General features: G+C 41.3%; 2 protein-coding genes across 2 annotated transcripts; one reads left to right on the top strand and one right to left on the bottom strand.

The window, feature by feature from the left end:
* Positions 1 to 394: 394 nt before the first annotated feature.
* On the bottom strand, positions 395 to 2,788 carry prokr1b (prokineticin receptor 1b). The gene is made up of 2 exons (XM_085922540.1): positions 2,352 to 2,788; positions 395 to 1,504 (listed from the first exon to the last, which is right to left on the bottom strand). Exons 1-2 carry the CDS (start codon positions 2,786 to 2,788, stop codon positions 799 to 801), a joined length of 1,143 nt encoding a protein of 380 aa, XP_085778666.1. The 3' UTR covers positions 395 to 798.
* Positions 2,789 to 7,786: 4,998 nt separating this feature from the next.
* bfsp1 (beaded filament structural protein 1) lies at positions 7,787 to 13,588 on the top strand. The gene is made up of 8 exons (XM_085922584.1): positions 7,787 to 8,154; positions 9,288 to 9,348; positions 9,663 to 9,758; positions 10,276 to 10,368; positions 10,895 to 11,008; positions 11,801 to 12,021; positions 12,139 to 12,230; positions 12,311 to 13,588. Exons 1-8 carry the CDS (start codon positions 7,787 to 7,789, stop codon positions 13,276 to 13,278), a joined length of 2,013 nt encoding a protein of 670 aa, XP_085778710.1. The 3' UTR covers positions 13,279 to 13,588.
* Positions 13,589 to 13,606: the final 18 nt, after the last annotated feature.

The following is a 13,606-nucleotide window of genomic DNA, read 5'->3' as shown; positions in this document are numbered from 1 at the left end:
CACATTGCTACTAAGAGCTGTTGTCATCTTGACAGCAATGCATACATACATTGTACTTTGTTTTGCTTAAATTGACCCCATTGAAAATGTGGGGCATCTGTAAAGCTAAATTAACAATAGTCAGTGACAGTGTACTTCTTTTTTTCACTGCAATTAAAATGGCTTACTGGGTGTCATGTGTTTGCCAGAGTAGAGAGGCAGACACATCTCTGTTCCGGATCCAAGCAGGGAACATCAGTACGTTTAGAATCAAAATAGAATTATAGTCCAAGTAGGGACACGCTGCTCTTTCCTTTTGTTTGTTTGAGTCATTCGAACACAGTGAAATGTTGCGTTTAATGTCAACTAAAGGGTATGCAATAAGAAAAAGACAGAATGTCTTTATTGGCTCACAATTTATGGAAAAGCAATTTAACAGCAAACACTCTACTAAATGGCACCACAAAATAATCATACAGTAAGAGTGGCACTTTGCAAAATGGCAATTCAGAGAACAACATCGCATACCATGGCTCGACCATAAAGCAATACAGGACTGATCAACTGTTACATCCGAGTCATCCATGTAATACAGTTTCATTTCACAATGCGGTGTACACTTAAGACTGCAGATGACACAATGACATCACGACTATATTTTCAGCCTTCAAAAGGATTACTTGAGAAATCAAACCACTGAAACATGCGACTTGTTTATTTTTTACCTGACCAAATGATTTCCTCTCTTGTGCTTTTGGTTTACAGTCAAATCTGTGAAACGTAGTTCATTCTTCACATTGGCAGTGCAAATGTTAATCTTTACCTCAGATGAATGCATTCAATTTCTTCTGTGACAGGCAAGGAGGAGGTCCTTAAATCCAGTTCATCCACAGTCCTAGCGGGGGCATACGTTGACCTCCATCTCACCAGCACAATCTTCTTCAGATAGGTGACCGTGTTGTTTTTGACACTGACAAAGCACAAAGTATTGATCATGCTGTTGCTCATTGCGAGACATTCGATGATGTAGAAGACCACCAGTGAATTCTTCTGGCGGGAGATTAGCGTCGGGTGGAAATCCCGCAGAATGGCGAAGCCGTAGTACGGAGCCCAGCACAGGATGTAGGCCATCAAGATACCGATGAGGACCATCACGGTTTTGCGGCGGCAGCGGAGTCGCTTTCGTATCTGCTCCGTCTGGAAACCGGGCACATTCTTGAACCAGAGCTCGCGGGAAATTTGGGTATAACACATAGCCATGATTATCACGGGTCCGACAAACTCCACGGCGAATACCAACAAAAAGTAGGAGCGGTAGTAGGCCTGTTGGTCCACGGGCCAGATCTGAGCGCAGAAGACTTTGGGACCGGTCAACGCGGCACCGCCCTGAGGGTACTTAGTAGCGGAAGCAAAGTAAGCTGACGGGAATGAGATGAGAATTGGAATAATCCAGACTCCGGTTATCAAGCAGTAGGCGGTTTCGTACTTCATTCGAGGCTTCAGAGGATGAACAATGGCCATGTACCTGAGAACAGAGACAATATCAAATTGATAAGACAGCAGAGGATAGACATAAATCAGTCAGGCTCTATTTTTGCATTTCATTTGAAGAAGATGACTGTAACTAAAATGACAATTCACATAATGGATACATTCAAAATGGCACAAACATTTGCTTAACAGTCTTGCTCTCCGCAGCGAGCGAGCACGGGCTATTGAATCAACACAGCTTCATCCTCAAAGTATGTATAATTTACGAGCGTCTGTTCAAAAATGACATCAACATAATCTTCTGTGCGACGGAGCACAGAGAATGTGGCTCTGTTCTTGCACTGCTCATTCGAGATAAATCGGTAGCCCCAAATCCTATATTATCATTATTGCCTCGGTTGGAAAGAAAAACACTCTTCTTGACTAAAGAGTTCCAAAGAGCCTTATAAGTGAATAAATAAAAGTTACAGTGCAGGAAAACACAACATTATTGATTAATCCGCAGCAGCATTACCTTTACTGAAACCACTAATTCACATGTCAAGTGTAAATGACTTTAAAACAAGTCATCCATCAGCTTCCCTTACAAAGCGCCTAGAGTGATTACTGTATGTCCCATTTATGTTTTAATGTCGAAACAACGTAGTGTGTCTGTCATTAAAAGACAATTGTGCCTGTGTGCCTAATGGCAATACAGCCTTTTAACTACTTTTCAAGACATAAATCCTTGAACTGTTGCAGAATTATCATGCGGGAAGGGGACACGAAAATACTGATACAACGCAGCTAGAAATGTGAGATTAGGGACAAATGCAATAAAAGTTACACTTTTATAATGTGTTTTGTATGCAAAAAAATAGATAACGAGCCAATATCCTTACCTGTCCACCGCAATGGCAAGCAAGGCGTTAGTGGAGACGTAGAGCGAGACGGTGCGCAGATAATTGACTGAAGCGCACAACACCAAGCCGTGATCCCACGACAGTTGTTTGACCACATAGTAGTCGACCAAAAAGGGACAACACACCACCGCCACCAAAAAGTCAGAAATGGCCAAATTGGCAATGAGCAAGTTGGTGAGGTTGCGTAACTTCTTGTAACGTGTCAACGAAGCGATGAAAATGAAGTTCCCCAAGCCGCATACTAGCATGATGCAGGCCAGGACCACGCCGATGATGATGGTGGCTACGTAAAAGGCCATACTCTGTGTGGTGTCCGGGATTTCGTCCGGCGGAATGCCGTAGTCCACCTCGTAGTTGTCCACGTAGTGATCCAAATTGCCAGCCGTCAACAGGTGGCTGATGTTTAACGCTGCCATTTTGTTTGGGACCAACTAGAACTGATGAATTAGGGTTGAAGCATAGCAGCCAATTCTCAGAAAGGCCTCACTTTAACGAACACTTTTTGAATGAAGACACTATTTTGAAGAGGGTGAATCATCTTTGAAGAACACCCTTGACCTGAAAGAGAAAGTCGATGCATAATTCATCAGCCGGTCACGATTCATATCATCGGAAAAACAAATTACACTGCCAGAGTCCTTCAGCAGGTTATCAAGGATGGCAGGTTAGGCCGTCCCTTTGAATATATCTGGAATCTTTAGCTGAGGCCACTCCAGCGAGAAATGGCCTTTGTGGAATTTATTGTAACCTTGTCGACTTTATTGCAAGGCGGTGTCACTAAACTAAGCGTAGCGTGCTCACGAGGCATTTTAATTGATGCTACATCACAGCAAGAGAGAACACGAGGAACCATGGAATCTAAATGCGAGAACAATGTCTGAACGAGGGAGGGAAAAATAAAGCTCATAAAATTTGGGACCTCACTGATACAGTTTGGTTAAGTTCACTTGAGGGGTACACAATTAGTCAGAATTTAAGCATTTGATTTTCTTTTTTTCCTGTCAGGGTGGTAATCGTTTTGGAGTCATCATTATGATGCAATGACTTTTGTTGTCGAGAACCAGAACTGTCCAGTTGCAATCAATTCAATGCCCTTTATGGAAATGACTTGGATTAATGAGAGGGCATGTAAACCATTTAAATATTTATAGTGCCAAATCTTTATGTGTGATTAACACCAAGGTCGAGCCTTGATTGAGACAGAAAACTAAACTAAACAATAGCCAATTATGACGCGACCTGCTGAACAGCTCAGAATTATTCCTGACAGCAGCACAAATCAGGAAAAAAAATATAACAACAATACTAATAACACTGTATTATTTAGAAATGTAAAACATCTTACCTAAAAATGATGTAGAAGTTCAAGTAAATGTTCAATTTAATTCATAAAGCAATTAAAGCGCCCTCTGTGATTGGCCAGCACTGAAGAAATGTCCGCGAGCATCCATCATCACGTTACGCTCCTCCTCATTCGCCTCCTTGTAGGAGACAACAAAAAGTTGTTCCTCCGCCGCCTTAAATGAGCACATCGATGATGACGCTGTGTGGAGAAGTAGGTGGGAGGGGTGGGTGGCGGATGGAGGGAGGGGAGGGGAGGGGGGGGGGGTATGGGAGGCTGCGTGGGTGTGAGTGTGCCAAAAGGTTGGAGCAGCAAAGCCTTCAGTGTCAGTCAGGGTGGTGATGTATGCACATTAAAAGCTACCAACGTCTTCAAATCACCTTCACCGGACAGTACATTTAATCAATATGCATCAGTTGTTTTAATTTACTTGTCGTTATTATTGTACAACAGTGCAAACGCCAGGGGTGCTTCATGATTACTTTACAAGCCTCTTTGTGAATAATTACAAACCTATAAAAAAAAAGTTCCAGCTGTCTTCCAAGATTTGTGGTGTAGTTGTTTTAGCACTGAGTTCTGCATAATCTGCTCCGGACAGCATTTTTGTTATGGTTTTGTCATTAAATTACAAAATAGAGGGATGTGTATGCTGAATGATTATGAGATAAGATTTAGTACAAGAAGTTATGTCAGATTTTTTTTTATGATATTAAATGCTCATTTTCAAAATAATGTTCATTATTGCAATTATTGTAATTCTAGACTCCTCTTTGTCATTATTTGGAGCAAAACTGAATTCTTTGATATAGCTCTTGTATTGTATCTCATTAGTGCTTATGTCCCTAATGCTGTTTCCATTATTCCAAAGGCATGTGAATTATATATTAAAAAAGTGAAAGACTGAGAGATGCATTTTATAAAATATAAATTAAGGGTGTTTTTAGTATAGCAATTAGTGTATAGGCTTCGTGCGTGTAAGATGGACATTCTCAAGAAATTCTAACAAAGCAATATCAATTCTTTGTGCGGATTAGAAAATTAAAAATGAATAGAAAATTAGCAAAATATTCCGGAGAGACTCGACATACATTTGGACTCTGATCTCTGCGAGTGAATCATAAAAAGTCACTCCACATATTGCGTTTTCCACTCCACTGATCCATGAAGGATTATTTACGGTAGCAAAATATTCCACATTTTTTCGCAGCTATCGTTGCTAAGATGGTTTTGCCTGCTAACTGTTCTCACATTCGAGCATCTGCAACTCGAAGAAATCCTGTGATAAAAACAAAACTCGCTGAACACGACACAATTTCCAATCATATTATTCTGACATAATTGTTATACCTATTTTTTAGATGTATTTATTTTTTCCATTTCAGCCCTCTATGGGTGAGGGAGTTCATTTCTTTGTTTTTTGCAGTTGAATCGTATTCAAATATTCAAAAATGCATGATTATGTGCGAGGCCCATGTCAACAGCCAATTGGTGTCTCTCGAGATGCATTTTAAGAGTTCTCCACACAGCGAGTAATCTCTCAAACGGCATTACCTATACATATTGGCATGGGCCGACACCGCTAGCGCTGGCGACATAATTAGATTCTGGAGTATCCAGCTATTTACACTTAATCAGCATTAAATTACGTGTCACTCCTGTGAGAGTAGCTGTTTTGTTCAGAACTCAAAAAGTCTCATCGAGCTGACTGTGAAAGGGAGCGGGGGAGTGTTAAGATTGGACAGCAGAGATCTTTGTGGTCATCCATCTCGAACAGCAGATAAACAGGGACAGACAGCAGCTCTGATGACTTCTCCCGATCAATTCTTATTTTTTGATGGAAAGCCAGAACCAGTCTTTTTAGCCGTTTGACAATTTTGTCTCAATTGCCTTGAGATTCCTGTTTACAGCACCTGTCAGGCTGTGGTAGATATTATCAAGTCAAGTCAAGTCAAGTTTATTTGTATAGCCCTAAATCACAAGCAGTCTCAAAGGGCTTCACATAGACAATCAATTGACCATTATTCTCAAAGCATCCCCTGATCTTGGGCTCCCAAAAGGGCAAGGAAAAACTCAAAAACCCCTACCAGGGGAAAAATGAGAAACCTTGAGAAGGGACCACAGATGGAAGGATCCCCCTTTCAGGATCACCAGGCTGCAATGGATGCAAAGAGTTTTGCGAACGAAGGTTACAAGACGGAACATAAGGAAAAACTAAGTCGACGAGATATGAAGGCGCTAAGCCTTCGAGACAATGAATGTAAATTACACAAGTATGCAGCTCACTTTTCAAACTTCTACCAGATACTTCAAGAGTGGAGGGGGACAACAACACTAAAAAACTAATTGTACTAATGTACATTGCTATCACATAATTTTTTTCTTCAATATTTATCTTTCATCTTAAAATTGCTCTTTTTTTTTATCTTTTTTACTATTGCTGAAAATTCAATTGGGAAGGGCTACAGTTGCATTGTCATGACAAATAAACATTGTAAATTTTGAACAAAAAAGTCAAACTAATAAGTTGTTCTGAAGGCAAAATAGTGTGAAAGTACCTAAAAAATAAGTATGGAACTAGAAGACAAAGAGTACAACACATTCAACTATCAAAACAACAGAGATGCGACAACAGCCTCCACATGTTGCAATTAGATTTTATTAGCCGCTAAACATCAGGGGCTACTTGCTCAGTCTCGCTCTCTAGCCTCTGCCATGACCGCCCGGAGGGCCTGAGCAACGACTTAAACAACAGGCTTTCATTTTCCTCCACAGGATCACTTCACTAATCCAACTTTTACTCGAGATATACAGCGCCTCGTAAATGAAAAATATACATCGACTCAAAGGCGCAGTCGGATCTTATGGAAAATATGCACTGGGCGAATATTGAATGGAAGGGTGGAAGTAGCATTAGAGGCTAGGAAACCGCATCAAAAGGGGATTAGTGAAATAAACAGCATCAAAAGGGGATGAGTGAAATATATATCTAGTTACCAAGTTGTTTGATATCAAGAGATAAGATACTCTTTTATTTGTCCCACACGGAGAATTTCCGTTTTTGTTTTTATTTTTTGAGTGCGGGGTTAAGGACAAGTGAAAAGTAATATATAAAAAGTAATAAACAAAACAGACTGGAAGTTGCAAGATTTCTTGTATCATTCATTACAATTTGATTGATCGTTATGAGCCTCTAAAGGTTTTTTTTTTGTAATGTTCACTCTCTTGACAAAAAAATAATGGGCTACTGATTTGATTGGTAGAAAACTGAGTCAGATTGTCTGGATCATCCTGTCATACTCAATTCCAGGATAAAGTCTTTGACCTTTGAATGGATATTGGCATTAGCCTATAATGTCACTGCACACTACTGTTGTGCCAATGTAATTTCACAGTGGATTGACGTAAAGATTTTCTGAGAAATTGTTCACTGACTGCATGGAACATGATGGCCAATGTTCGAGGTGTTTGCTTGAGTTGAATTGCAAACACCATACTATGCTGGTAACTAAACCTTTGAAGGAATTCAAGGTCATTTATTCCACTCATGATAGAAACATTATGAAAAGAAACATTCAATCATAAAAAGTTAGTGTCATAGCATTGACTGCAAATGTGATAGTGGAGCACAAAATAGCATCCAAACAAGCTGTGATGCACGAAACTTCCCTTCTGTCCTGCATTTGGGCTGAAATCCAAACTCCTGCATCATCTATAGATCTACAAAGCAGCTGACTAAGAAGCACAATAATTGTGTGCAACAACCCAGTGCTTTCGCACGGCGGCTAATTGTGTGTTATTTTTTTGGTTCTGCTTTGTCATCACCAGCGTGGCTTTTTGAATCCCCTCAACAAAGACAACAATCAACTCTGGAAGGCCCTAGGCTCACAACAAGTTGTGGTCACCATCAAAGGGGAGGTGCCCGGAGCTATTTCGTCTCCAACCGGTGATGCACGGTTTTTAGTCTAGCATGAGACAGCCAAGAGTGAGCACCCTAGTTTTCACACAATAAAGAGCTGAAGAGCACAAGTACTCTGAGGGATCCCACCTGAGCAAGTGAGAGAAAGTTTCCAGCATGTTTAAAACCAGCTACCTGCGCAAGGAGGTGCGCAAGGAAAAGTACGAGCAATCGGATGTCTCCCATGAAGAACTCGATGACTCGGCGGGCATCTCGGCCATCCAGGGCTGGGAGAACCTCCAGGAGCTCAACAGCCGCTTTGCCCGCTACATCAACCGAGCTCGGGTCCTGGAGCAGCGCAACGCCGTGTTCCGCAAGCAGCTTGAGACTCTTCAGCGCATGGAGGAGGCCACCGGCCTGGAGGAGACGTTCAAGGAGCAGATCCAAATCAACGAACAGCGAATAAGAGAGCTCACTTCTGACCGCGGCAAGCTGGAGAGAGAGCTGAGGGATGCCTGCCGCATGTTGGATGAGTTCACAAGCAAGTAAGAGAACGGCCCCCGGCTGGGGTCTCTGTTAATATCCCCTTTACAGATAAAGTCGACTGAAATGTGCTTAGAATTGAAAGGAAGTGATAAAAAATGCTAAGCCTCAAGGGAATGGTGCTTGTATCCAATAATCTAACAGCAGCCAATTGAATTTCTATTTCCACGAGTGATATCAGGTAAATTGAAAGAACACAGAATTTTCCCTGGGCCATACAATCCACATTTGGATCAGCACGAAATTGTGCCCTGCACTGTCATAAACAGCCACCTGACTCCAGCATATCCTTGAATGGTCATCATCATGACGCTATGATCATCATTGGCATCAGCATTATTGACTGACAAATTATCTTTTTATGTGTAGCGTAAAAATAACTGGCAGTGCAAAAAGAGTCCATGAGAAATAAAATGGGCTGTCGTATAAAGACACAATGACAAAATAAAAAATAAAAAAAAGGTCATTTTCAAAATTTGCCATATAGTATCAGAGGCCTCTTTCGTAAAACTAATAAAATAAGTAAGTCAGTTTCTTTTGTGGAAGTAAAAACAGCAAACATGTCACGTGATGAGAAAAAAACAACAACGACGAACTTGCAGGAATTTAGACAACAGTGACATTTGCGGTGTTGGGGTCAATTCATTGAGCAACAATGCAACGTTCCACTCGGTTCCACAGAACATTATAGATGAGTTGAGAAGAATACGCTGGTAAAGACACATTTCATTGCATGCACACCTCCTCATCAATGTTGTTCTTAACACACATTTGTAAAGGAGTATTCCTTTTTGCTTCAAGCCACAAGTCATTTGATGGGTCAAGTATTCATGAAGGAATCCCAAATTGACACTTTGGGATTCTTTTCCTTCACCAGGAATTAATTTTGTAATTTGACTGCAAAACATATAACACAAGGCGATTTGCTGCACACTAATGCAGCTGTTTTGTCTGAAAATTCGATTGGGAGGCTTGTCAGCTAACTTGGCATGTCAAACAACAAAATGCAAGCATGGGAATAATATAGCAACCCTTGCGTCCAGAAAAAAAAAAAATCAGCTACCCAAAAAAAATAAAAGCTGTTGAATCATCACTCAATGTACTTAGTTATATTTCCCTTTTCTTTTTTTCTCAGATACAGAAATGAATGTGATTATCAAGAGCAACTACGGTGCACACTGGAACAGCTAAACAAGGTATTGTGCTAATTGTCAACAAATGTACAAATACTGATATACACGTGACAAACAGCCTGTAGAGTATATGCACAATTTAGAATTATTTAAATATATTGTTGTCTATAATAATATTTTTATACACAGGCACATTTTGCCCAAACTCACAATCAGAATACCACTTTCAGACAAGCTTGGCTTAGATGGAGCATATTATTGTGAAAACATTTTTTGGTGTGTGTCAATTTCCCTTTTAAAAGAACTTACTGTTCGAATGATGCTACTTACCCATGAGTTTTTATCTCAACTGTGCTCGCCCGTTAACTCCCCTGCAGGAGGCCGACAGTGCTCTGCTGAAAAATTTGGAGTATCAGATTCAGTCGCAGTTTCTACAGGATGACATCAACTCTACCAGAGAGAGACATAGGAAGGTCGGTGATATGAGGAAATAACATCATGGAGAATATAAATATACAGTAAAGCCCAGAGTTATTCAAATAGGGTCCAAATTGGCTGATAAAGCGTGCATGTTTAGCCCTTTCTTTATGGTACAACCCAAAACACATCAGTGTTATTGTGACATAAAATACAGTCTTAAAGGGTAGAAGTGGTGATAAAAGTTATAAAAACAGAATATATGTGCATCATTATGCAGGACACATTTGAATGGGCTATTTTCATTCGTTTGAGGGGGGCGTAAGATTAAATATCATCGTTTCCGAAGCGCAGCGTATTATATGTTGCGTAAACCATAGAAAGTCATCTTAAATCACTATTTGGGTTTGAATGATTGGAACATATTTGCTATTTTATTATTTTAGGCTTGGAATGCATTTGTGTATGCTTCTAAGCAGAAATGGGCAATAGTCATGCAGCAGGCATTTGTAGAAACTAATGACACCGTGTTTTGTTCAACCCATTTGTCTTTGTGTGGTTTGCTCTTAACAGAACCTTGCAGAGATCCAGACCTTTGTAAACATTTTGCAGCAAATCAACCAGACGCTTCCACTTGCTTCCACTGTGTCAGTGGGCATCTCCGAGGTGAGGTCGTGTATGTGTGTGTGCGTGCGTGTGTGTGGCCCCCGCAGGGGACTTTACACCAAGTGCTGATGAGGTTAGTGGCCTTTCAGTCCTTGTGTTGCCCATGTGTCCATAATATTACATGTGAGCAAGGGGAGGTGTAAAGCACAAAGAGTTCATGTGAAAATTCACTTCTTGTCGACCTGAAAATATTTAAAAATCATATCTATTGTCCAACTCATAACCATAAACTGCCAGATAAGTCAGCTAAAAGTAGAAGTTAAAATGAATACAATAATATAATAAACACCGAGCTACCTCTCAACATTAGGTTGTAATTTGTGTAACTTTTAAAAACTATTGCTTTTAGCACTTTGACTCCAATTTCAAACTGCACAACATTGAGGGCCTTCACATTTGCAAGTCAATTTATAGCACAAGTCAAAAGTCTCAACAATAACTTCAACAGTAGTATTTGTAAAGTTAATGCCTCAAGAAAAACAATGCAAAACTTACATGTAAAGTTATTGTTTCTGTCGTGGTGAAGGAGCAAGAGAAAATGCTGGTGCAGAGCAGGTTGCCAGCTCTGCAGAGTCAGCTGGAGGAGTACAAGAGTGCCCTCTGCCAGCTGCACGCCCAAAAACAACGTCTTCAGGCCGAGGTGAGTGTCACATGGTCACCATGGCAACGGTGTTTTAAATATTTTGTAAAACAAAGATTTCATTTGAGGCGTTATTGTTTACGAGCCCATAAATATTTCAGCTGAAAAGAGACTCAATGATTCATGGAAAGTGTTTACTTGGAATATTTTCTCAACAAAATATATTAAAATTTTTATTAATAACATTATTCAAGTGAATGATCAAAAAATATGAATTTCACTATAGATAACAGACAAAAAATAATGTGTTTGATTTTCAATTTATTTTTTAAATTCCATCATTCAAAATTCAATAGTAAGACAAAATAACGGAATTAATAAGTACAAGCGCTGTAGTTTGTCATTGACACTGAGACACCACTAGATGCCAGCGTTAGTGCATTTTAATAAAAATATTGGCGTATGAACCCCTCAAGGGTTTTAAATCAAAATAGTGGAGTCCTAATATTAAGCAACTCCAAACTGACTAAGCTGTGTTCTTCCTTTTTTTATAACACACATAGCATTTGTTAGGATATGCTACTGTCGAAGCCAGCCAGAAAAAAAATGAGATGCTACAAAGTATGTCCAAATATTTGATAATTTGTCATTATGTAGCTATACTTAGTTTCCAGCTTCCACCGTGGTCATATTTTGACTTCATTATGTGCTCAAATTCCTCATAGTCATTCATGAGCAACACAATATCAAAGACATACATGAAGCACTGTTAAATCTCCTCAAGGGCATTTGTAAATGTGGAAAATCATTTCATCAGAGCGTCTTGATTAAAAAGGCGTCTGTGTCTCACAGGCGGCAATGTTGGAGCAAGCCATCAGGAGCACCCAGGAGGGTTTCGACGACGAGATCCAGCTGTACAACGAGAAAATCGAATCGCTGCGCAAGGACATCGAGGAAGCCGAAAGGGCCATGGAGAGGCTCACCGGCGAGTGTCGTCACCTGGCCATGTACCAAATTTCTCTGGAGAACGAGCTGGAGAGGTACAAGAGGATCATCGAGAATGAGGACAACAGGTGAGACCCGCGCTGTTACAGTAACGACTGGGGGTATAGCTAGGGGGTCCAACAAGGCTTTAATCCACATGTCTGGTTGATGTCTGAATGCTGACTCATCAATTCTTACCATCACAGGTTAAACTCGGCAATAATCGGCACACCGGTCACCCTGTTTACGACCAGTTACCACTACACCCACACTCCACCTGCCTCAAATCGAGGCAGAGGTAAGTAAATTGTAACCTAGCCTCTATGCTCCCGAGACAACGGAATGAGAAAAGATAAACCAAAAAAATATGTGTCGCAGATATCACTCTTGCCATCCAAGATATCACCAACATAAAACCTCGCCAAAAGATCATGGCCAAGAAAGTCCAGAAGAAGAAGGATCTCACACCTAAAGATGTATTTGACAATGGTCAAGAGGATTGTAACGCAGGCGCTGCCAGAGGAGTGGCTCCAGACGGCGAAGCTGAGGTGACGGTAGAAGTTCCGGATGACAATGTGAAGAAGACTGAGGAGAGGCCAGTGTTCTCCGCAGTGTCTCCGCAAGATGTCCCTGACGGAGCTCAGATCAGCAAGGCCTTCGACACACTTTGCAACATTGTCCGAGATCGGATGAGGAAGTACAAGAGACCGGAGCCCATCGCCGACTTCTATACGAAAGGGCGTTACGTCCTCGTCACTGGCGAAGGAAGTTACCCAGATCCCTGCTTCCACACCACCACACCAACCGCCGGACAAGTTGTAGTCATGATCAAAGATAAGCCTCTTGGACCACCTCCTCAACCAACTCAACCCATACCTGGTTTCAGACCTGGAATTCCCACACCTCCTTCCAATGTCACAGGAGGAAAGGAAGACAAGGGTGGAAAAGGGAAAGACGACAGCAGTAAAGACAAGGTTAAGAAAGAAGAGCCTGAACCTCGACCCAAAGATCCGGTCCCAGTCCAGCCTTTCTCTGGCCCAAAAGACCCAACTCCTGTCGTGGATCCTGCCCATCCAAAGAAGAACAAGTATGACGATGGACCAAGCGGGACGACTCCCAAATCTCCCAAATCCATGCCCCGCGCCGCCAGCACCAGTTCCAGTTCTAGCAGCAGCACCAGTACCAGCTCCAGCTCCAGTAGCTTCACTCCAGAAGCTGTGAGCTACGAGAAGGTGGTGCTGGAGTCTGTTGAGAAGTTCTCCAACGGCCGCAAGCTGAAAGGTTACGAGGAGACTTCCATGGTGGTGGAAACCACCATTGAGAAATCCAGCAAGAAGAAACATTAGAAGAAAGCTCACCTAATAGTCCTGCTCTCATCTTCCAGGCTCCTTCTTCGACTTGCGGTCCCGGGTTCCGCGTCCAGAGAGCCTTGCTCATGCTTTAGTCCTTTACTGTCTGAAAACTTGGGACAAAAAAAAAAAACATGCTCCGTGCCACCTTAAAAAAATAAACAAATTTAACAAGTTGTGCTACCCATCTGTCTTCCATCTCCAATTTTCCCCTCTTGAGCTCATTTGTACAATTGGATGCCACCGCCTGCCCTCAGCACCATTTTGCTGTGTCAGAATTTGCTTTGATATCTTCAATAAAGACAACTCAACCATCAATTATGAC

Source organism: Syngnathus leptorhynchus, chromosome 10, assembly GCF_054491065.1.
Source record: "Syngnathus leptorhynchus isolate UIUO chromosome 10, UIUO_Slep, whole genome shotgun sequence".
NCBI lineage: Eukaryota > Metazoa > Chordata > Actinopteri > Syngnathiformes > Syngnathidae > Syngnathus > Syngnathus leptorhynchus.
The sequence above is the reverse complement of the archived record's forward strand: the minus strand, read 5'-3'. Positions and strand labels throughout refer to the sequence as shown.